General features: G+C 39.5%; 1 protein-coding gene across 2 annotated transcripts in view; it reads right to left on the bottom strand.

Moving 5' to 3' along the window:
• The window catches only part of Fmn2 (formin 2), a 320,978-nt gene that overhangs the window by 12,678 nt on the left and 284,632 nt on the right, over positions 1 to 23,668 (bottom strand). For both annotated transcript variants that reach the window (XM_030255545.1, NM_019445.2), the window contains one exon: positions 18,645 to 18,794. In XM_030255545.1, coding sequence (XP_030111405.1) covers positions 18,645 to 18,794 — 150 coding nt within the window. The remainder of the gene's footprint in view (positions 1 to 18,644; positions 18,795 to 23,668) is intronic.

Below are 23,668 nucleotides of genomic sequence, written 5' to 3'. Positions count from 1 at the left end.
AACCTCTGTTGTGAAATTCCATGTGTCCTTCTAAGCCTTTGAAACCTTACCGTTTGCTTTGACACTGAACACAAGCTGTGGGTCCTATGTGAACAGTTCTCTTCTTACCCACCAGGTTTTCCTTAGGAACGTACCTAGTCACAACCGCCATCCAGCTCCCAGATCAACAGAATCTCCTCTCTCCCTTCCTCACTCTCTCCCCTTCCTCACTCTCTTCATGGACAAGCTTGTTCATTACTTATCCCTCAGTAGAGAAGTAAAAGTCTACCATGATTTCTAATTCCTTGTAGATTAGGCTCCTACTATCACTTGGATTATTACCTCATGGTGAAGAACGGCTTCCATGCTGACCTAACTCATCTTTTCACAAGTGAGAAAATTGTCTCAAACACTTGACCTTTTTTTTTTTAATTAAAAAAAAAAAGAAAGAAAATTCTCTGTAGTGAGGTAGTCAAGGCCACTGACAGTCTGGCTCCAAGTTTATTTTTCTTTATTCTTGACATTATTTCCTGATGTCCACCAGTATAGAAACCCCATGTCCAACCTCTGAAGAAAAACCTTGGTTAAGTGTGTTACCTGAAGACCACCATACATTCTCTCCCCTCTCTCCTCCCCTCTTACTCTCCCTTCAGAGTAAGCTGAAACTAACTTTGCTAAGGCAATGCCTCTGGGTATACTTTTGGACACAAGGTACTTTTTTTTGTATGATTTAGTGCAGATTTTACTTCAAAGCAAGGGTCCTGGCTATTTCTTTTCTGCTTGACAAATAGCAAGTTTGAGTTGAATAATCACAGATAGTCATTTTTAAGTTCTCAGAGCACAGCCTGAGCCCTTACACTGGTCACTGTTCCCTTGACACTTGAAAAATAGCTGATATGATGTGTTACTCATGACAAACAATAAAAGCTCTGACTAGCGTTTTGGCTTCTGACTCTTGGTTTTGTATCTCTGGGATTTCATTCGACCTTATAGTCTACTGCTCTAATTCTATCTTTACACAGCAATGAATTTTGAATGGATGTACACAGAATGCAACGTCATGACATACAAAACCATAGGCATTTTTTTCACCTCAGAGGGACTGACTTTGCGTTCAGTGCCTGATGATAAAACCAAAAGGGTTCATTCCTAATGACCTAGGTGGTAATGAGGCTCCACTTCTATAACACATTTGAAAACTCTCTTGTGTAATGTTGATGAACTAGTTACAGAAAAGATGGTTCCCTGAGAAGACACTTGGATGAACTTCTGGTGGGGGTAACAGGGTAATTTCATACATGATTTCAACCCCCTCTTTTTTTTAAATGTATCTTACAACTGTCGACAAAATATATCATCAAAAGCCAAACATTTTAATAGAAAAGTGTGAGTGTCTATCAGAACAGAGAGATGTTCTATAATTGGACACACTTTGAACCTGATAAGCAAACCTAGAGAGAGAAATGCAACCACCTCAAGACAGTCGTTTGGGAATGAGAAACACAGCTGATTTGACTGCAGAAGGTAAAATACTATTTCTGACTTTACTTTCTAGGAGGGCTTAAGACAAGGTCCTCTAAGGATGTAAATAGTAGTGAGGAAAATGTAAAAACTTAAAAAAATTAATAACTTAAAACATTCTAATGAATAAAGATTTTATCACAATTACTCAATCTCAGCTGATATAAAATTTTAAAGTTGAATCTAGGCAAATTATTTATGAGTAGACAAAGGCCAAGAAGAACCCTGAGTATATACATATATACACACACACATACACACACACACACATGCATACATACATACAAACACATATACATACATACATATGCATAGACATATGCATATAGATATACATATATGTACGTGTATGCATATATACATACACACAGATATAAACATACATACAAACCTACACACACACATATATATATATACAAAACATATACATATACACATATACCCATACATACATACACACATATACATACATATACACATGCATATATACATACCCACACATACATACATACATACATACATATACATACATATACACATGCATATATACATACACATACATACATACAGATATACACACATGTATACATACACTGGTATACATACATTCACACATATATTGATACACATGTATATACTCACATGTATACACACATACATACATACATATACACATGCACACATGTGACAATAATACTCAAAGATTTCATCACCATCAAAGGGTGGGCATGGAAGGTGTTAGAGGGAGAGTATCTAAGAAGGGCTGAAGGAAGACAAAAAAAGAGGGAAGTGGTGTAATTCTATTTCAATTAAATTAAAAAAAAAAACCCTTATGTTATGTTGCTTTGGAGGAGATTGAATCTGACACAGGTTACAAGACTGAGAAATCTAGAAATCAGAGACCAGAGACATTTCTGGACCAAATGAAGTCAGAGAGGGCTGGGATCTCAGATAAGCCCTGGAGATGCCGAGCATCCATGCTATGAAGAAGAGAAACACTGTTGGTCTAGAGAATAGATGAGTAATAGCCAAGCTCATGGCTGTGAAGACCAAGACCCCCGGTTCTATTCCATCAAGCTTGGGTGCCATTTCCTATTACTGAACATGGGAAGAAGCTCACCAAGAAGTCTGAAGGGTGCTATTTCATATATTTCCTTAACCTCCTTCCTAACTGCAGCACTAAGAATTGAACGCTACGTCTCATGCATACTAGGCATGGACATCCTCTGGGCTGCATCCTCAGCAAACCATTGTGTTTCATGTGTCTGAGTGATTGTCTTAATCTGTGTGCGTGGACCAGGTCAGAAAAGAGTGCTGCATCCTTGGGGATGAGAGGTACAGGTACTTACACTACCATGTAAGTGCTGAGAATAAAACCCAGATCTAGACCTCTTAACCACTAAGCTCTCTTTTTGGTCTCCTCGGCCATTTTTTTTTCTTATTTTTAAACTGCATTTTTGAGAAGATGTGTTCTTGCTAAGTGGTCTAGACTCAAACTTGTGGTGTTGGCCTTCTGAGTGTCATAAATTAGAGGTGGGCCGCTACACTTACCTTCACCACATTTAGTGATAAGCTTAATTGAGTCTAAAAATTCCAAACTTTGTACCCACAAGGACATTAAGATGTTTAAATTTCTCATCACATTTCCTGTCACTCATATTTTAATCTCTGAAAGAGGAGATACATGATATAAATATTGGGTTGCTCTCATGAATCTTTTAGTTTCACCTGACGTGTGGACGTCCATGACAGCCCAGTCCATGTGCCCGTTCCTTATGGATGTGCACGCTGATGAGGCTTAGGTTTCGTTAAAATGTAAAAGCAAGAGTTATTGGTACCAGAAGCACATGATAGAAAATAAAACAGATCCAGATGCACACGATGGTCCCACATAGTAAAAAATTAGATTTGACAGCTAAGTTCATCTACCCTTACAGGCAAATCACGCTGTTTACTGCATCTCATCTCTCTTCTTTTATTTTTAATGATTATAATGTGATTACATTATTTCTCTCTTCCCTTTCTTTCCTGCAAACCCTCCTGTATACTTGCACATTTGCTCTCTTTCAAATGAAATGCCTCCTTTTTTCTTTAATTGTTGTTACACACAGAGAGAAACAAACAAGAGACAGAGAGACCGAGAGGTAACGTGAGTACATAAATAAGTGAAAAACCTGTCCAGTCCATATGATGTCAGTTTTATGTCCATGTACTTAAACCTGAGGCAAAGAACTACAGAAGCAGGAATAGTTGAGAAAGGAAGAAATACTCTCCTCCCAGGAAAAAGTACACTGACCCTTTATCCAATACATCTGATATTCTTCCTGCAATGCCCTTTATTATTTCTATTTGAGTTAAGGTGTGTATGTATATATCTAGCTCTCTGTCTCCTCTCTGTCTCTGTCTCTCTCTCTCTCTGTGTCTCTGTCTCTCTCTGTCTCTGTCTTTGTCTCTCTCTCTCTCTCTCTGATGGGAACTGAACTTTAGGCTTATGCATGCTACTCAAAGATATTTTTCTTAATCTGAAGGAGTTTGCTTTTATACAAATGTGGTTCAGAAAAGCTTCAAGCACAGCTAGGGAAACAATTAAACTCTACTGTGAGCCCTGATGTGATGCTCATTTTAACACTTGTCTAGCAAGTAGGATGTGTATAAGTTATTTGCATCTTATTTGCTGAAGGACATGATGGGGGATGTGAGAGGACGCAAGGGTTATTAGACATAGGAATTAGATTATAGTGAATTTATCTAATTTCCTCCCTGTAAAACTCATAAAAGAGCACAACAAAGCTATTTATATCATAATAGCTTGGGATTGTGCAAGAGGAAGAATGGCTTAATTAAGACTAAGATGTGGGAGATACAAGGCAGGGACAGACGAAGGAAGCACACTCACTACAGGGGAATAAAGTTCTCAATTTCTCTGTTACTGGACTATCTGACTAAAAACATGTCTTTTATCCCACTATATGGAAATCAACAAACCTCAGAAATTAAACCTTAATCCATGTCCCCTGACCCAGCTCTTCTTTTCACTATGATCTTTTTCCTCAAAATTACTCTCTATGGTCACTCTCCACTGTTTCTCTCATCTTTATCCCTCAGCAGGCTCAGAGCATCCTGTAGATACTGAGTCCAAAAGCCCATTCTTAATCTTTCTCTCGCTTTAGTTAGCATAGCAACATCACTCAGGGCTCTTATCCTACCCCGACTCTTTTTAAGCATTGCCTAAACTTGTTCCACTAGATTATCCTTTTGACCACAGTTCTTCTCCAAGATCACTCATCCCTCTCCCCAACCCACTAATTGCTGTGTTCCAGCCATTTTAGACTTCTCAGTCAATATTCTTTCCCCCAGCTTGTTCTCTTGCTATTCCTACTGTCTGGGATTTTCTTCCTCCAGATTTAAACTAGTTTATTCTTTAACTCCCTTCAAGTTCTTGCTTTTACACCACTCTTCAGATACCATCTGACTACCTGACAAAAACCAACATCCTCTTACTCTGCTTTTCCCTCTCTCTACTCTATTGGAATCTTGCCAAAGAGTAGCTGTTTTCAGCAACTCTATTCACACATTGAAAGACCTAAGCAAAGTATGTTGGAAAGTTCTAAATTGAGGGGGAAGGATGGAGATACAGTGTTCAGGAGAGAGAGGACATCAGCAGTACCCCGACGGTAATGACTACACAAGAATATGAAAATCTGAATAAAAGCATTCAAATTTCCTATATTCCCCATGCCTCCCAAGCTACATCTTTACCCTTAGGAAATGAACCTATGGCTGTAGTGACTCTAAAAGAATTTCTCCCAGAGAAGGAAGGATGAATGGGTGAGCCAGCTGCTGTTGAGTAGTGATTGCGAAGCTCAGATGTGTAATTTCATGAATAAAGCCTTGTACCTGAAAGCAGAGGCAGAGATTAAAAACATGAAGTGATAAAGCTGAGTGAATTAGATGCAGCATAGAAACTCTGAAATAATTACAGAAGTGGGGATGTTACATCAGAGCAGTAGAAAATCTGGATGGATTTCCACAGTTAACCTTATATACCAGGAGATTCATTAAGAGACTGATTTATCTCGTGTTTCTAGCTAGAACAGAAAGGCCATCCCTTGCATATTTCACTCAGCCCAATATGTACTCATTCTACAATCCTTTACCCTATAATTTTCTGGCCAGATGTCTTACAAAATTGAGACATTTCTCCATTTTAGACAGGAGTATGGAATATTACACTACCAAAAGGCTCAGGTAGCATGAGCTAATAAAGTTCAATATTGCTATAGTACGTTTATGAACATTTATGGTAAATTGGATAAATAGAGATTATAAACACCTCAGAAAAGTTGAGTTTTGCTGACACGTAAGTTTTCTGCATATCTGTGAATAATTCTTTGTTTCATACATTCTTTGTGTTTTCAATTTGTAGATAAGAAAACATGACTCCAGACTATAGGACAGTGAGTGAAACTGTATTATTACCATTCTTATCCTTAGATGTTCATGAACTCCCTTATTTCTATTAGGGAAGTCATTAAATAACTAAGTAGGGGATTGAAATGGTTCCTGGGAATCAAGGCCTTGAATATGAGAACTTAATTCTTAGCTTTTATAAAATCAGAATGATAAAACAACTTGCTTCTAATCACTACGCATGAGGAGTAACTATATACTTCTGAAGGCGGCATATTTGCATCCTGTGATGACCCACCAGCTTTCTGGTGGTTATATGTCTGCCTCTCACAGCTGAGAGATTGTGCACAGCGCTTGGCTTTTCTCTTTCTCATCTGAGTGAGGAGCAGCCTATTGGATGGCACTTAGTGGCAGAGTTGACTTGGGTAATTTTATATTTACTGCGGAGAGATGAAGTACAAAACTACCAAGTGGGCAGCACTTAAACCTTTATGCATAGTGATTCTGCCTTCTCAGAAAGGTTTGTGTTCTTAAATAGTTGTGCGATTTGTGTTCTTCTTAAATAGTTGTGCGATTTTCATGATCCATCCATCCATCCATCTATGCATCCATCCATCCATCCATCTATGCATCCATCCATCCATCAGTACATCCATGCATGTAGACATTCATCCATCTATCCATTCAGCCATCATCGATCCATCCATCTACCTATGCATCCATACATCCATACATCTATGCATGCATGCATGCATCCATCCATCCACTTATATGTGCATACATATAGGCATCCATTCATCCATGTACCCATCCACCCATTTTTTCAAAACAAACAATTCTCTCTCTACTATTATATCTAACTTACCATCAATGTTATCTGGCCTCTAGCTCCTGTAACACTTCCTACTTTAAACAGATCTAGCTTTACTTCTATATCAAACTCCAAATTTTATACTTCTAGCTCTTTTCATGATTTGCTTATTTTTTAACTGAGAGGACTGCTCAGACAGCCAGAGGCTCAATCTTTGTTCTTTAAAGCTATACAACATAGTTCTTCATTAAACAGGGACCTGCAATATGGTGAAGCTTTAATATGAGATTCATATTAGCAATCATAATTAGCTAGAGAGAAATGTGCTGGTAAAGAGAAAGCAAAAGAACAAACATGAATAACTGCTGTGGGTGCACACAAAAGAATGCCTGTTTCATTCATTCCGCAGAGCTGGGTCCCACGGAAACTTACTCTGTCTTGGTTTTATCAGTTAAGAGTGAATACTAGTGGCGCACACCTTTAATCCCAGCACTCGGGAGGCAGAGGCAGGCGGATTTCTGAGTTCAAGGCCAGCCTGGTCTACAGAGTGAGTTCCAAGACAGCCAGGGCTATACAGAGAAACCCTGTCTCAAAAACAAAAAACAAAAACAAAAAAAGAGTGAATACTGCTGCTTATAAAAAGAGATATGAGCTGTCAGGAAGAGAGGTTGATGCTATATTCTCTGTGTTCCATATCTTCTATTTCAGGTACTATTATCTACCTTATCTTATTGTATTTCATTAATCTTATTCTAATGTCTCTTCCACCCCCCCCCCATTCTCCTTCTCTAATTCTACCTCACTCCATCCAGTTCATTTGTACTCTCCTATACATGGAGAGGTACACACTGTGTTCATTCACGATAGCCATGACTTTTTTTTCTTTTTGTGAGACAGATGTCCACTATGTACCCTTGACAGGCTTGGGGGTCACTATATAGACCTGGCTTTCCCTGAATTCACAGATATTTGCCTTTGCTTTCTTAGCACTAGGACAAAAGGCTCATGCCACCAAGCCTGCCCATTAACAGTCATTTCTCAAGACCCATGGTACTATTCAGAACACTAAGCACTTACAATGAGCTATTCACGGTGTTAGGAAAATTTCAGGGAATATCATAAATTGTTTTAATACTGTGACCATTTGAGATTATTATTTCTGTTCTACAAGTTAGAAAGTAATACCAATTAAGCTAAAATAACTTCCCAGTTTCACCATTTTATAATTGTCAGCATACAAATTCAAGACTTGGAAATACATACTGTAGAAAGAATGGTCGGTATAATAAAGCTATGTTTTCTGTGAATTCCAATGTTGAGAATTTCTAACAGTATTTCTTACCTTTAGAACATGAATTTGCTAATGATAATGCTATTTGAGAGGTTTATATTGAGACTATGTTAAATGTTTTATATCCAGAAGCTCATTCAAGTGACTCCAGGATCTAAACAATATCAGTATGTCCATTTTACGGGTTGGAAAACTGAGTGCCAGAGTGGTAAACCAAGAGGTCAAGTTTTACATGTACCATTAAATACAGGTCTTCTACAATATAATCTCATGTTCTTAGCACTTACTATATTTAGCCTCTGTAAAAGAGAAAGGTCTAGAAGAATGAGAGGCTATAGGAACACAACCCATGAGAAAACTCAGTACAGATATGGACATGTCCATGTTAAAAATTAAGGATTCATTCATAGCCACATGAAGTCTGGCATTTCAAAAGAAACCTTCTGTTTATCTGTGAGCATCAAATATTCTCTTAGCTGATGAAATATACCCCCCATGTATCATCTTATTTACCTCCCCCACACCCTTGGAAAACTTTAAAGTGGCCAAATGTAATTTTAGCAAACTTTCCAAAAATGTTCACCCTAGAATGAAGAATTTGAACCCTAGAGGTTAATTTTTAAAATGATCCCATTTAATAAAATTAAGATCTTTTATGAACACTCTCTGATGTGCTTTACTTCTGCAAGATACACATTGTCTAGATACATGATGATAATTGCAACTATTTAAGGATGAATGACTGCCAGACTTGGTGTGCATGCCTTTAATCATAGTACTTGGGATGCAGAGGCCAGAGGATGTGCCCACATTATCCAGGGTCATCCTGCGACATATTATCTCATAAACACAAGAGCCAGGGATGTAGCTCATGGTATAGCACACACCTAGCGAGATGTGGGCCCTAATTTTGTCAGATCAAGGATTATTTCCTTCTTCCTTACCTACCAACATTTAGAGGCTCGGATCCAAGACATTATTTTTGACAAAGTAAAAATCTGAGGAGTAGGAATTCTTATATATAACCGTCATGTTCTGACTATTTTAAGTGAAGAAAATGAATCTTATATTCTATGAATATTCATTATTTATCTGAGAGTGAATGTTTATGTTACTAATTTAAATTTTTTTTTAATTTTCAACATGGTAGTCAAAGCACCCCACCTCAGATACCCAAATTACAAAATGGAATAATCTTAATAGCACTTAATTGCACAGAGCAAAATGCTAAATTGTGAATATAACTGTGTATAGTTTCTTCCTTTTAAAAGCAACTGTTAGGATCATGTTCCCTTCCTAAGTGTTGCAATCCTTTTGTGTACCTCAGTGCTATTCAGATGATATTAAATAGGCACACCTTCTGCAGCTCAGTAGTTTTGCTCCCTCCTGATTCATAATTTGTTGGAGACAAAGGTCATTTTGGGGTTAATGAAGCTCAAGGGACCCCTATACTCTCAGGGGCTAGCAGGTGAATCTGATGTGGGCTGCTAGCTTTTCCTCCTGGGCAAGCTCTCATCATGTGATCTCTTGGAACCATTCCAGATACAGAAGGACATTGCAAAGGCTTAGATGACGTGGACATGACCTTATGATACCATGTCCTTTCCACCTCTCGAAATACAGCTACAGAGTGACAACCAACACACTCAGAATTCTATGTTCATCAAAACTACCTACTACCTGGAAATGGCACCATAGCTCAGCCTTTTATGAATACTGGGTGCTTTTCCAGAGGACAAAGGCTCAGTTTCTTTTTCCCACACAGTGGCTCATAACCGTCTGTAACTCCAATTCCAAGGGATCTGATGCCCTCTTCTGTCCTTGGTTACAAAGCTTATAAGTGAAACATGGATATACACGTAAGCAAAACACCCATATACATAAAATTAAATAAAACTAAAAATTAAAAGGAATACCTGCTAACAAACTATTTAATTATAAAAACCAATAGAAAAGTACCACGGGGATTGGATGTATCTGCTTGCTGACCATACACTGACACCAGCACACCTTGACATCTGTTTGGACCCCAGCTTCTCTTTGCCAGGTAGAATCAGGAGCTCTCTCTACCCAGTCGATGATAACAGAGGCAACACATACAGGAGAGGTCTGTGTCCTTATACAAAGGCAGAGGTGACCGCTCTTAGGTGAGCCTCACTCAGTTTGTAGACACAGCTTCCCTAAACAGTACTTCTGATGGCTTATCATCAAATTTTAAATCATTCAGGGAAGGTTTCAGCAAGGGGACAGAGCTATCTTTCTCTAGAGGGGGATCAATGAGCTGTGGAGACAAGTTGGCCAGGGACACTGTCTTTGATGGAGACAGAGTCTGTGATACTCGGTGCCAGTTGAACTACAAGTCCTAAAGGAAAGGAGTGGTCTGGGCAATCAATTGGAGGTGGAACATGGCCAGGACAAAGTGGAGAGGATGGAGACAGAGCTGATAGATTACTTAGCGGATGTATAACATCCTCAAGATACAATGACAGATGAAGCTGATTAGATACACTTTCCAAACTTGGAAAGGTTCTCAGGGGTCAGGGATTCTAGGTATATTATTACAGATCTTATCCAAAAAGCAGATATACAAATGAGTCAAAATAGAAAGAGATTCAATAAAATACAAATATTAATGGGGTTCTAATAAAAAGGATATTAAACAGATTGAGGAAAAGGACTGCTTACATCTCTCTATATTAATTTGAACATACAATCAGAGAGGATACACTGCAGAAATGCTTTTATACCAGTTTGGGGATTCTATTAGGTACAATTCTATATTCATTTGCTTGGCTTTGCATTGTTACTCTTAAGATGTAATATTAAACCTACACAGGCAAGGGTTATCATTACAAAAGGAAAAACTTAATGCAATTTTGTGAGGTGATGGATTTATCATTTGGCTAGACTATGACAATCATTTCAGGATGTATACAGATAGCATAATTTGTCAACTGCACTTGAATAAAGCCAGAAAACATTCTATATATATAAAAACTTGGACAATAATGATTTAAAGTTTGTAGTTTACTTTCAAGGAGGAGCAAACTATAAGCAACAGATTCCCCATAAAGCAAAAAGCACAAGCTATCTGTGTGACAATAATTTGTCCTGAGGGCTGTAGTTCCATTGTTAGACATTTGACTTGATGGGAAATGTTAGCAAACAAGCCTGCTCTGTAATTTTTTAGCTAGTTCTTCATCATCAGCAAGGTGACCTTTCATGAGGTGCCTGCTTGCTAGTAAGTACAATACAAAAGGCCTTTCACTATTACTGTCAGCCTCACACCACCAAAGACTCAAACAAAACAAAGAATAATAAAAAAAAAATGTCTTGGTCCTGCTCTGCCACTGGCTCCATAAAGGGACTAATATCTACAACATGGCTAACGCAACCTCTTCCCTCTCTAGCCTTTCCAGCGTAGTTTCTGATTGGACATTATTGATCCCAGAGCCCCCATTTTCTAAGTACAGAAGGATTACCTCCAACTTCTCAAACATATTACTTTCAACTGTGGGAAACCAGTCGTGCTTGAGAGGTAATCTCGGAGGCAGACTGAGGAGAGACTTCTGCCTTGGAATTCTCCCACCCAAAACAGTCAGAGACATCAGGGAGCCACATCATGGCAAGAAGGCTGGTGGGAAGCACTTTGATTCCAAAGATTTCAGATATCTTAGAAATCCAGGCTACAGCAGAAGTCCTTTCAAATCAAAATACTTGCTAATTTTCCATTATGCAAACCTGACTGATCTGCTCATCTTCCTGTAATAGGTATAACCATCATATTCCTTGAAATTATCTTAAAGGAAGTGAGAATTACCCCTTTAAAACTCTTGCTTTGATGGGACCATTTTTCAGCCCATATAAGTTAAAAGATACTATTTTTGAAGGATAATTTTGACTCATATTTTCCAGGAAGTATATTTTGATCCAAGATATTTCTACTATAAACTTGGCTAAATGGTCAAGAATACTTTTAACAAATGCTGATGGGAAACTACAAACATCTAGGAGAGCTCACCAGCTCCCACAAACTCACTAGGAGATTAGCCAGCATTTAAGTACCCACTAAAGCAAAAATACCTTTGGACAAGCTGTTTTCTTGGTTTGGTTGCTAATTTTCTAAGTAGGTGCTTCAACTACAACACTTGAGAGCGTCTTCAACTTCTGAATGTGGAGTTCTCTCTCCAACTTCCATCACTTACTCCCTTCCCCCACTCACCCCCGACACCCCCTCTCTTCCTCTATGGCCTTGTGGATACTAAGAGATACCCTACCCGACCACTAGAGTAAATCTTCAGCTCACGATAATTTTTTCTTCATTCCTTTTTCTTTTTTATGGTCTGAGGATAGAAGTCAAGAAACACTTGAGAAAAGTTTCTCCAACACTTAAAAAACAAAAACAAAAACAAAACAAAGCAAAACAAAACAAAACAACAAAAGGGTCTTGAAGAATGACAAGACAAAGAAGGGAGGGCAAAGGTTTCTCCTATTTAGGTGCCCCTCTGGGTCGTTTACATCCTTCTAGAACTAAGCTTTACAAGTGAAAGCATAACATCCAGAGTTTAAGAATGCAGTTTAGGAGAAACACGGTTAGGCTGACTTCTTTCCTAACTTGTCTGATCGGGTTTGTGTGATGGGCTCAATGATGTAATATAATGATGTAATGGTGTAATATAATTGAAAGATGAGGTCCTCTACATTGCTAGAGGTGTTGTGAGCTGCAGAAAGTTAGTATGTTAGGGGTGTTGTTTGGAGAATGGTCTATTCAGACTTGGTGGAACTGGGTTGGGCAAGTAAGATTTTAAAAGCCAAAGATCCACCTCCAGAGGCCTGGCAGTAAGAAGAAGGCTTTGTGAGCCATTTCTCTAAAATTGGTACCTGAGGGAATGCGTGACTGGTCAGCCAAAGTCATTAGTACTGCCACTCAACAGCACAGAACTGGAATAAGGAGGGGGTTTCAGCAGCTGGGAGGTCAGCAGGTTGGTAAAGCGGCCCAGCATGGACAAAGCTCTCAGTTCAGTCTCTATCACCGCACAAAAACCAGCCAAGAATAGTGGCGCATACCTCAAGTTCCAGAGAGCAGGAGGCAAAAGGATCAGGGGTTTAAAAACAGTGTTGGTTACATAGAGTTTGAGGCCATACTCAGCTACACAAGATCCTGTCTCAAAAAAATAAAATAAAATAAAATAAAATAAGATAAAATAAAATTTTTTAAAAAAAGGTGTATGGTAGGATTTTCACTTTATTTCCAATTGCCTTCAAAGTGATTTCTTCCTTCTCAAATTTACCTGCCAGCATCAGACCTAAATCTGAAATTGCTTGGGTACAAATTTTGGAAACAAGAATTTGTAACATGGCAGGAGAAATCTCCAATATATAATACATGACTTTGTAAGAACAAACATCCAAATCATCTCTCTCTAATTACAGACCTCAGCTGGGCTGCACGCAGGCTGATTGCCACGGCTCGTGCAATTAGAGGGGTAGCTAGCCCTTCTCCCAGTGCATCAAAGACTACCTGTCCCAAAGTAGCATAAACCAGTAAATGACATTAGACAACATTCTAAACACAACTCATACTAGTGCCGCCATTGATTTATTGAATCGAACTGCCTGATTAAAAATGAAGTTATGGTATACCACACTATGCATCACGGTGCTTGGGCGCCAGTTTTCTGCAGACAGATTTTGTTGTCTAAAATGATTTTAGTGCTTTAAATTCTCTGTATGAAAAAATCTTGAATGAGCTCTAAACTCCATATTCCAAGCCCTCTGGACAGAACTCAACCCTGTCGGCATTCACCACTCAGTGCTAGAGTGTACAATCGAGGAAAATGAGATCTCTTTCATATGGACTTGAACTCTTTAGTGCTTGGTTAAGTTTAAGGGGGTATTGAGTGAATAAAGGAAAATAAAGCCCACAGAGTTATACAGACGGAAACTCTGACTGAATACTGATCTTAACTCACAATAAAGCAGAGATGAGAAGTGAAGTTACTTAGGGTGGAAGTAGGGGAAGTGGGCTATCCTCTTCTTCGGATCTAACCAATAGCCTATTAATCAGGGATCAAAATATATGTATATGCTTAACCATTTGGGCTCTTGTCTCATCTCCACAAGGTCTTGTCAATGTGGCTGGGGGACACTAATGCTAAAGGTTTCCTATGGTTTTATCCATTACCAGCATTCTCTATGAGACAGTTAGGGGGATGCTTGGTAGAGTTTGTTAACATATCCCTGATCTTCTAAATGTTGTACTTAAATGGTGTTTTTAAAAATTATTTTTCATGTTTTGTATTGTACAATAGTGACATGTCTGAATCTTTTAAGAAGGGAAAGCTTCTTATTAATAAACATATACTTATACCAAGAAGATGGAAAAGACCACTTTTGTTGACTTATAATAAAGTCCATGGGTTAGGGGGTCATACAGAAGCAACACTATATTGTATTAGTCAGCATGCAGATAGAAATACAGTGTAGAGGAAATAACATTTTAAATAAAAGTCTATTCTCACATATGTCTATAGGTTATCTTCTTATAATGATGCTATTCCTTATAAATATGCCACATCATCTTATTGGAGACACAGAGTAGATACCATTTGTATTCAATGAGAGAGAAACAGCCAAAGGGCCTTTAATATGTAGGTACTGCAACATATATGTAAGTCTATCACCTCGTCCTATCTGTGCATTGATCCTGTCACAGAGGTGTAATCACCTCCACTTCACACATGAGGAAAGCGTGACTCTTGATGGCTAAGTGACCTTCCAGACAAGCCTGGAGCTAATAATTGGCAGGTAATTAACACCCCCATGCTTCTCCAACCACACCTCCTAGAAAGAGGGCGGATATACTCACGATGAATGAGAGGAAGCACACTATATCAGGACACACATTGATGAAATCTTACGAATTATCCAGACAAGGAGGAAAGCATAGTCCTCCCATACTACCATTAGATATCAGAACTAAAATGGTGAGAAGCCTCCATGGGGAACTTAAAACATTGAAGAGCCATTTATAAATACAAAATTAGAGTAATGGCAATTTTACCATGGCATAAGAGTTCAACAGTACAACTAAAATCAGGAAATGCATGGAAGTGAAGTGTTTCCTTCTTGAAAACATCCCTTTAAGACACAGGAAGTGGCAGAAACATACTAGGGCCAAGAAGTTAGAGGATTTGTAAGGTATCTCCCTAAGATTATAAACACAGCAACACTTGCCAGGGACACATGGCTCTCCAGTCACCTGAGCTGTCTATGACTTGAGCAGGAAGCTTCTGGGATGTGGCTTTTAGGAGTCATACCCATGGAGCCTGGGCTGTGTGGTGATACAACTGTCGTTATGTTAGATTCTAGCTATGCTCCAGCACATGGCACTTCAGACTACAAGGAACCCTCAGAGCTCACGAGTTTACTAAAGTGGTCTTGAATAAAACCATTTTTGGGGGGGTCCATCATGAGCACTAAGCTGGGGTAAACACACTTTTTTCACATCTCGCCAAGAAAAGCCACCTAAAACATACTAAATCCCTCTGGCAATTACAAGGACAACTTTTACAGGTTTGATAAACTGACATAGTAATTCACTCTTCTCTCTCTCATTCACTCTTCTCTCTCTCTCTCTCTCTCTCTCTCTCTCTCTCCCTCTCTCTCTCTCTCTCTTCCTCCCTCCCTCCCTCCCTCCCTCCCTCCCTCCCTCCCTCCCTCCCTCTCTCCCTCCCTCCCTTATTTTTTAGAGAGGGCCAGAGATGCTTGCCCAACAATGATGGCCAGCAGAGATCTGTGCCTGGGCATCTCACAGGCAAGGTCCTCTCCCACCTTCCTGGTTTGACTGTCTAAATAAGGTGTCACATTTTGCTCAAGGTATTTGGTAAAGGGTCTTTATGACTATAGCTTAAGTCAACTTAAAATTATGTGAAAAAATATGTTCCTTTCTCTAGGGAGTTTGTGCCCCACATCCATGTCAATGACAGTACTGTAAGAAGTCAAGTCGGTAACTATTTACAGATGCACCAAAGGAAAAGGATTGTGGGTAATTCACAGGAGAATGCTCTCCTAGAAATACGAACAATAGCTTTCTTACTCGGAAAATAAATACTACAACACAAGCAAAGGAATTTAAAGGATGAACAAAAAATATGTAATGTATATGAACATTATACAATGTGTTATGTAATATGGAATTGACTTTTAAATAAAATATGCTGGTGATAGAAAACATTTCAGGAGCTCAGAAGAGTGAATAAATTATCAAGGGAAGAGCATCCCATATTAATTGTCTAAATCCCTTCTGAGGTTCTAGTCACGTGATGTGATGGGGTCAGAGGTTTCACACTTGGAACTCATCAAGACCTACTTATTGTCTATCAAGTCCTAGGGGATAGCATTTCTAAAACAAGTTTTGATTCCTACAGATGTCACAATATCAAGGAGATGTGAGCAAGACAGAGAACTTGGATCATCAGCCACTTGGTACACAGCTCTTCGAAAGCATTCTGGGTCTGTTAATGCTTTGTTGTTTTGAGACTGTTCATTTTCAAACAGGGACCTCACGTTTTTGTTTTACTCACGCAGTGCATCCAGCTTGGAGCAAAGGGACAACACTGTACAAACACTTCAGATCAATGGCCCCACTCTGCAAAACACCCTGGTCATCATTTGCCAAGAGGCATAAGAGATGCTAGTTCTTCCTGGCCTGGCACATGGTCTGCTTTGGCTCTTTATCATAAGCAAATGTAGTAAAATTAGAAGTGGATGGCTAGAATTGGACAGATTCAATAAATTCACAATAAAGCCATGAAGAAATACAGTTACCAACTACATGTCCAAAGGCCCTTAGCGTACTTCTTGGATGTGACATGTCCATAGCATCAGTACAAGGTCTGATTGGTTGAAGGAGTTAAAAACTGATAGTGACCTTGTCTGAGTAGGAGAGACTCAATCACTCCATATGGTAAGAGTGATGGTGCTAATGTCACCTATAAACAGAAGTTCTTTTAAGGAATGCTGAACAGTGTATCTGAATCAATGAGCCTCCACATGTCCTGCTAGATGATATCTTCTTACCAGCTTTACACTCTGTGTGGGGATGCCGGAAATGGTGAAGACTGAGTCCATTTTGCCTCCCAGCATCAGGGACATACTTGTGTTATGTTGTGTACTACTCCTGTACTTACTCCTGTCTTGTTGATGTTCAAATCAGATCTAATATATCTTCATTTAGGTCCCTCATCCAAGAGATGCTACAGATAACTACTCTATATGAAACGATATGTTTTCCATCTTGAACCATGGGGCTTCAGATTCTTTGCAGGGTGAAAAACACTTAAATTTAGAGAGTCATGAAAGGAAGGCTGCTAATGTGTGAGGGTTACAAAATATTTCTCCTTAATATCCCTTCAAACTGAGCAACTGATTAAAATATAACTATCGTGTATGTGTGTGTGTGTGTGTTACATGTGTGTATGCAGATACATGTGGACCTGTGTGAGTATGTATGTGGGGGCCAGAGGTGGACTTTGGGTGACTTCCACAATTATTTCTCCATCTTACCTTTTGAGATAGTCTCTCAGTGGACCCGGAGTTTACCAATTCGGCTGTATGTGGGAGGCCAGTGAGCCACAATGAGAGATGTGCAGCTCTAAATGTGGAAGTGTCAGCATCACCTCCATGCACAATAAATGCTGGCAATTAACTCTGTTTACTTAAGGAGATGGGAAACCTACTCATACATGACAACTGGGTGCACATCATGGTGTATGTGCAAGCAGAACAATGTGATGATAATAATCAGTAAGCTATGGAATATTATAGCAGAGATGAACCATGTCTCTGGGGATTCAAGGTCTCTAAAGAACTAAAGCGAAGCCATTGTTAGTGCAGGGATGGGAGGAAGTGCACTAATTGGGTGTGTGTTAAGATTTGCTTTCTGGCTGGATTATGTTTCTTTTTCATTTCCCCACTAGACTCTGCTATTTGGGGAGGCTGCCCAGGGAGGGCTAGCTTTCTCCACGAGTTAATATTTAATATGCCTTTGTGGGATTTCATAATCCCTGAGATGTTATTTTACATACTCAGGAGGGAAACATTTCTCTTCATTCCTGAACAGATTTATTTTTAGGAAATGTGGTATAATTCTGCAAGAATCTTGAGGGGTCTTTTCAAAACGCATGATCATCCACGGTTTGGGGAGACATCTGGGTAAAATTTTGAGATGGGCTGGTTAAATTGACAATATACCATGAACTGAGCAAAAATGATTCCTCTGACCCTTGTGGCTTTTGCTAGCCATCTTCAGAAGGCAGAGGGTTTATCCCTATAGAGTTATCCAGTCTTTCATATGGGTTTTCTTTTTGTTGTTTCCTCACAATAGAATTAATTTTAACAGACAGTGGTGCTGCCCCTGCCCTCATCTCAGCTCTGTAGTATCAAAGCCCAGTGCACGCTCTTCTCAGTCAAATTCCAAGTTCTGCCAAGTATCAGCACCTCTTCAACTTGTATCCCAGGGTGAGGGCCATCAAAGTTCTCATTCATGTTATAAAAATTGGCAACTCCCAGCGGAGTGACACTTAATAAAACACCAGTTTTAAATGCCATTGTGAAAATGAAAATACCTACCTCTCTTGCAGAATCAGTTTGTTCTCTTTTTTCCAAGCGTCTTTAAAGTCAGAGCTGAATTCATGCCAGACACTGAAGAAAACATTTGGGGACACCTCCTTCTCGCCGAGTTTTGGTTTCATGAAGTAGTAGGCTGTGGTCTCCAAAAAGCTGTCAAAGCATACGCACACATGAACATAAAAGCTATGATGACTTTCCAATATGGGCTATTCCTTCTCCATCCAAAAGCTGATTTCATTCATACACAATTGTTATTACCACGATGATCCTAGCTCTACATGAACTAACAGCAATTTCTCGTATGGTGTATCTAGTATAGGGTATTTTCCGTATGGTATATCTAATTCTTTGGGCAACTAGAGTTTTTAGTTGAAGATAAGAATGGTGGACAAAAATTGTCTCAATGCTGAAAACTACCAATGGGCAAAATTCCACTTCCCAGTGAATCTGACATATTTCAGGGGTAAATGGTGGTCAATGTGGGGATGCATTGAGAAGCAGTGAGCTTAAGTTTGTCAAATTGCATCTTCCCCTCCTCCCTTCCTCAGTCCCTCACTCTCCCCTCCCCTCCCCCAGGCTCCCTCCTTTTTCCCCAGAGAAGGAAAGACCACCCATGGCTATCAACCAGCCTTGGCATATCAAGTTGCAGGAGGACTAGGAGCATCTCCTATTGCAAGGCAGCCCAGTCCGAGAAAAGGGACCCAAAGGGAGACAACAGAGTCAGAGAGAGTCCTTGCTTCTGCTACTTTGTCCCATGAAGAATGAATCGCACAATAGTTAGATATGTGTTAAACTCCAAACAAATAACATACCATCTGCTTTTCACTAACTTAATATGTGTGCTAAGTTTATATCGTTCTGTGTGTATATTATTGGCATTCTTGTGTTGGAGGTTGGAGGGATGCAGGGGAAAATATGTCCTAGGGGACACAGATGAAGTCTGCCATCTAGATAACATGGCAGCAGCTAGCACACAGTGGACATGGTAACAGTGGAGTGATCAAGCCTAGCCTTTAGTTGGGATGCCTCAGAGGGCTTACTGTATCATGGCTGTGTTGAAGTTCAGGTTTCATTCCACAAGGAACACATAAATAGTAAATAATAGACTTAAAAATGTCTCTCCATGCCATGAAACAGTTCTCAGAACAGGAGCCTGGCCCATAGTTTATAATGTCATCATGCTGAGGGAACCAGGCAGCAGGTCACAGAGGTCAGAGGTACGACACAAGGAGCAGTGTGCAAATCAATCTCATCTTTTTGTTTTTACCTTTGCAGATGGCCAGTGCTATTTCTGTTATATAGAAATCAAACTTCATTTACTCTGAAACAGAAACTTCTACGGCAGCATGATTTTCCAAATAATAAAAACAAACAAACAAATAAATAAAATTTCACATATTATATATATAGTCTCATATATGTACATGTGTACATACATATGCATATATATCACATGTATATGTGTATATGTATAGGGTATCTTGTATACATGTATACAAGTTATCATGTGAATATATATTCAACTTATCATGTAGCAGATTTAAAATTTTTGCAATAAAATAATGTGAACATTTAGAAGATGAGGTCTTTATGCTAAGTTTGATCAGAAGGTTCTTCAATTATGACTTTTTTATTGGATATTTTCTTTATTTACATTTCAAATGTTATCCCCTATCCTGGTCCCCTCCTCCCAGAAGCCCCCTATCCCATCCTCCCTCCTCCTGCTTCTGTGAGGGTGTTCATCCACTTACCCACCCACTCCCACCTCCCGGTCCTGGATTCCCCTACACTGGGGCATCTATTGAGCCTTCATAGGACCAAGGACCTCTCCTGCCATTGATGCCTGACAAGGCCATCCTCTGGTACATATGCAGCTAGAGCCATGTGTACTCCTTGGTTGATGGCTTAGTCCTTGGGAGCTCTGGGGGGTCTGGTTGGTTGATATTGGTGTTCTTCCTATTGGATTGCAAACCCCTTCAGCTCCTTCAGTCCTTTCTCTAACTCCTCTATTGGGGAACCTGCACTCAGTCCAATGGTTGGCTGTGAGCATCCGCCTCTGTATTTGTAAGGCTCTGGCAGAGCCTCTCAGGAGACAGCCATATCAGGCTCCTTTCAGCACGCACTTCTTGGCATCCACAATAATGTCTGGGTTTGGTAACTGTATATGGGATGGATCCCCAGGTGGGACAGTCTCAGGATGGCCTTTCCTTTGGTCTCTACTCTATACTTTATCTCCATATTTGCTCTTGTGAATATTTTGTTCCCCTTCTAAGAAGGACTGAAACACCCACACTTTGGTCTTTCTTCTCTTGAGCTTCATGTGGTCCATGAATTGTATCTTGGGTATTCAATTGTGACTTTAAGTATACACAAAAAAATAAATAAAATTCAGATCCGTATAGTGGCAGTATTGCAGTCAATAACACTTATCACAGCCTAGATTATTATTCCTTGAAAACATTCCCCAATACTCAGCTGTCATAACTTAAAATGGAATTAGCACTGCCAGTTTTTGGCAGCATCTTTAGACTAGACATTACTGGCTTAACATAAAATATAATCTACTTTATCATCTCAGTAACTGAGAGATTAGAAAAATTGCTGACTCAGCACAGTGCTTGTGCTAATATAATGATGCAACATCCATATAGAGAAGCTGTGGCTTTCCTGTGATAGCTCAAAACAAAAATAATTGCATGTTGGAGAACCTCCTAGCATGCACAAAGCCCTAGGTTCCATTACCAGTACCAATAACAACAAAACATAAACGTAACAAAAAAAATCATAGCCACTTCTGACTATGAGTTAGCTAATGTGTGGTGAATCTATTCTGCCCTTAAATTTACAATATGGCTCTCTCTGAGCAACAAGATGCTTTGGAGTAAAATAGTTTCATTTCTAGAAAGAGGAGGCAATACTGATTTGATTGTATGTGTGGCTCTCTGGAACCACATTCCTCCCTTGGTAGTCTATTTGGGAGATGAATCATCATAGTTTGCAAATCCTCTGAGATGATGATGCAAAAAATATGTGTATGTGAGAGTTCAGGTAATTCCAGCCAATGTGGTCTACATGGCATGGGCATGCATCTACAGATACATACTCAGAGTATGAACGGGGTGAGACAGAGCTAGTTTTTTAAAGCCAATGAGGTGTACACAGACATACTTGTAGGAAGAGCTGCTTACCCTCTCGATCATCACTGGAGAGTTTTAGTGATATATAACGCTTATGTCTCAAATTCTTTGACCACGCACTTATCCTGTTGCAGAGAAGCCCAGTCTGCGAGGCTGTAATAAGTTATCCACCCACTCTGCTATCTTGCAGGTTTTGAAAGTTTTATCACAAAGGAACTTGATATAATGGTAAGGACATATGATTTAGGATGAGAAGAAGTGAAATGCTGGAGTCCACCTCTAACTACACGAGGAAACACTTAATGCCATTCTTACATTTTCCATCAGCAACAGAGAGATTATAAATAACTATGTCATATCATGAAGGAAAACTAAAATATATGCAATACTTCCAAACATCCCAATTTAAAACTTATCAGAACTAAAAGAAAAGACAACCAAATAATGAATTAGATATTTGAACAAGATTTTTGTTAAGAATTGATAGAATTGCCTTCCGCTCGACTCGAGCCCCGGGCTACCTTGCCAGCAGAGTCTTGCCCAACACCCGCAAGGGCCCACACATGACCCCCCACGGGATCCTAAGACCTCTGGTGAGTGGAACACAGCGCCTGCCCCAATCCAATCACGCGGAACCTGAGACTGCGGTACATAGGGAAGCAGGCTACCCGGGCCTGATCTGGGGCACAAGTCCCTTCCGCTCGACTCGAGCCCTGGGCTACCTTGCCAGCAGAGTCTTGCCCAACACCCGCAAGGGCCCACACGGGACTCCCCACGGGATCCTAAGACCTCTGGTGAGTGGAACACAGCGCCTGCCCCAATCCAATCGCGCGGAACCTGAGACTGCGGTATCTATGCAAAAATCCTCAATAAAATTCTCGCTAACCGAATCCAAGAACACATTAAAGCAATCATCCATCTTGACCAAGTAGGTTTTATTCCAGGGATGCAGGGATGGTTTAATATACGAAAATCCATCAATGTAATCCATTGTATAAACAAACTCAAAGACAAAAACCACATGATCATCTCGTTAGATGCAGAAAAAGCATTTGACAAGATCCAACACCCATTCATGATAAAAGTGTTGGAAAGATCAGGAATTCAAGGCCCATACCTAAACATGATAAAAGCAATCTACAGCAAACCAGTAGCCAACATCAAAGTAAATGGAGAGAAGCTGGAAGTAATCCCACTAAAATCAGGGACTAGACAAGGCTGCCCACTTTCTCCCTACCTTTTCAACATAGTACTTGAAGTATTAGCCAGAGCAATTCGACAACAAAAGGAGATCAAGGGGATACAAATTGGAAAAGAGGAAGTCAAAATATCACTTTTTGCAGATGATATGATAGTATATATAAGTGACCCTAAAAATTCTACCAGAGAACTCCTAAACCTGATAAACAGCTTCGGTGAAGTAGCTGGATATAAAATAAACTCAAACAAGTCAATGGCCTTTCTCTACACAAAGAATAAACAGGCTGAGAAAGAAATTAGGGAAACAACACCCTTCTCAATAGTCACAAATAATATAAAATATCTTGGCGTGACTCTAACTAAGGAAGTGAAAGATCTGTATGATAAAAACTTCAAATCTCTGAAGAAAGAAATTAAGGAAGATCTCAGAAGATGGAAAGATCTCCCATGCTCATGGATTGGCAGGATCAACATTGTAAAAATGGCTATCTTGCCAAAAGCAATCTACAGATTCAATGCAATCTCCATCAAAATTCCAACTCAATTCTTCAACGAATTGGAAGGAGCAATTTGCAAATTTGTCTGGAATAACAAAAAACCTAGGATAGCAAAAAGTCTTCTCAAGGATAAAAGAACTTCTGGCGGAATCACCATGCCAGACCTAAAGCTTTACTACAAAGCAATTGT

This window comes from Mus musculus, chromosome 1, assembly GCF_000001635.26.
Source record: "Mus musculus strain C57BL/6J chromosome 1, GRCm38.p6 C57BL/6J".
Taxonomy (NCBI): domain Eukaryota; kingdom Metazoa; phylum Chordata; class Mammalia; order Rodentia; family Muridae; genus Mus; species Mus musculus.
The sequence above is the reverse complement of the archived record's forward strand: the minus strand, read 5'-3'. Positions and strand labels throughout refer to the sequence as shown.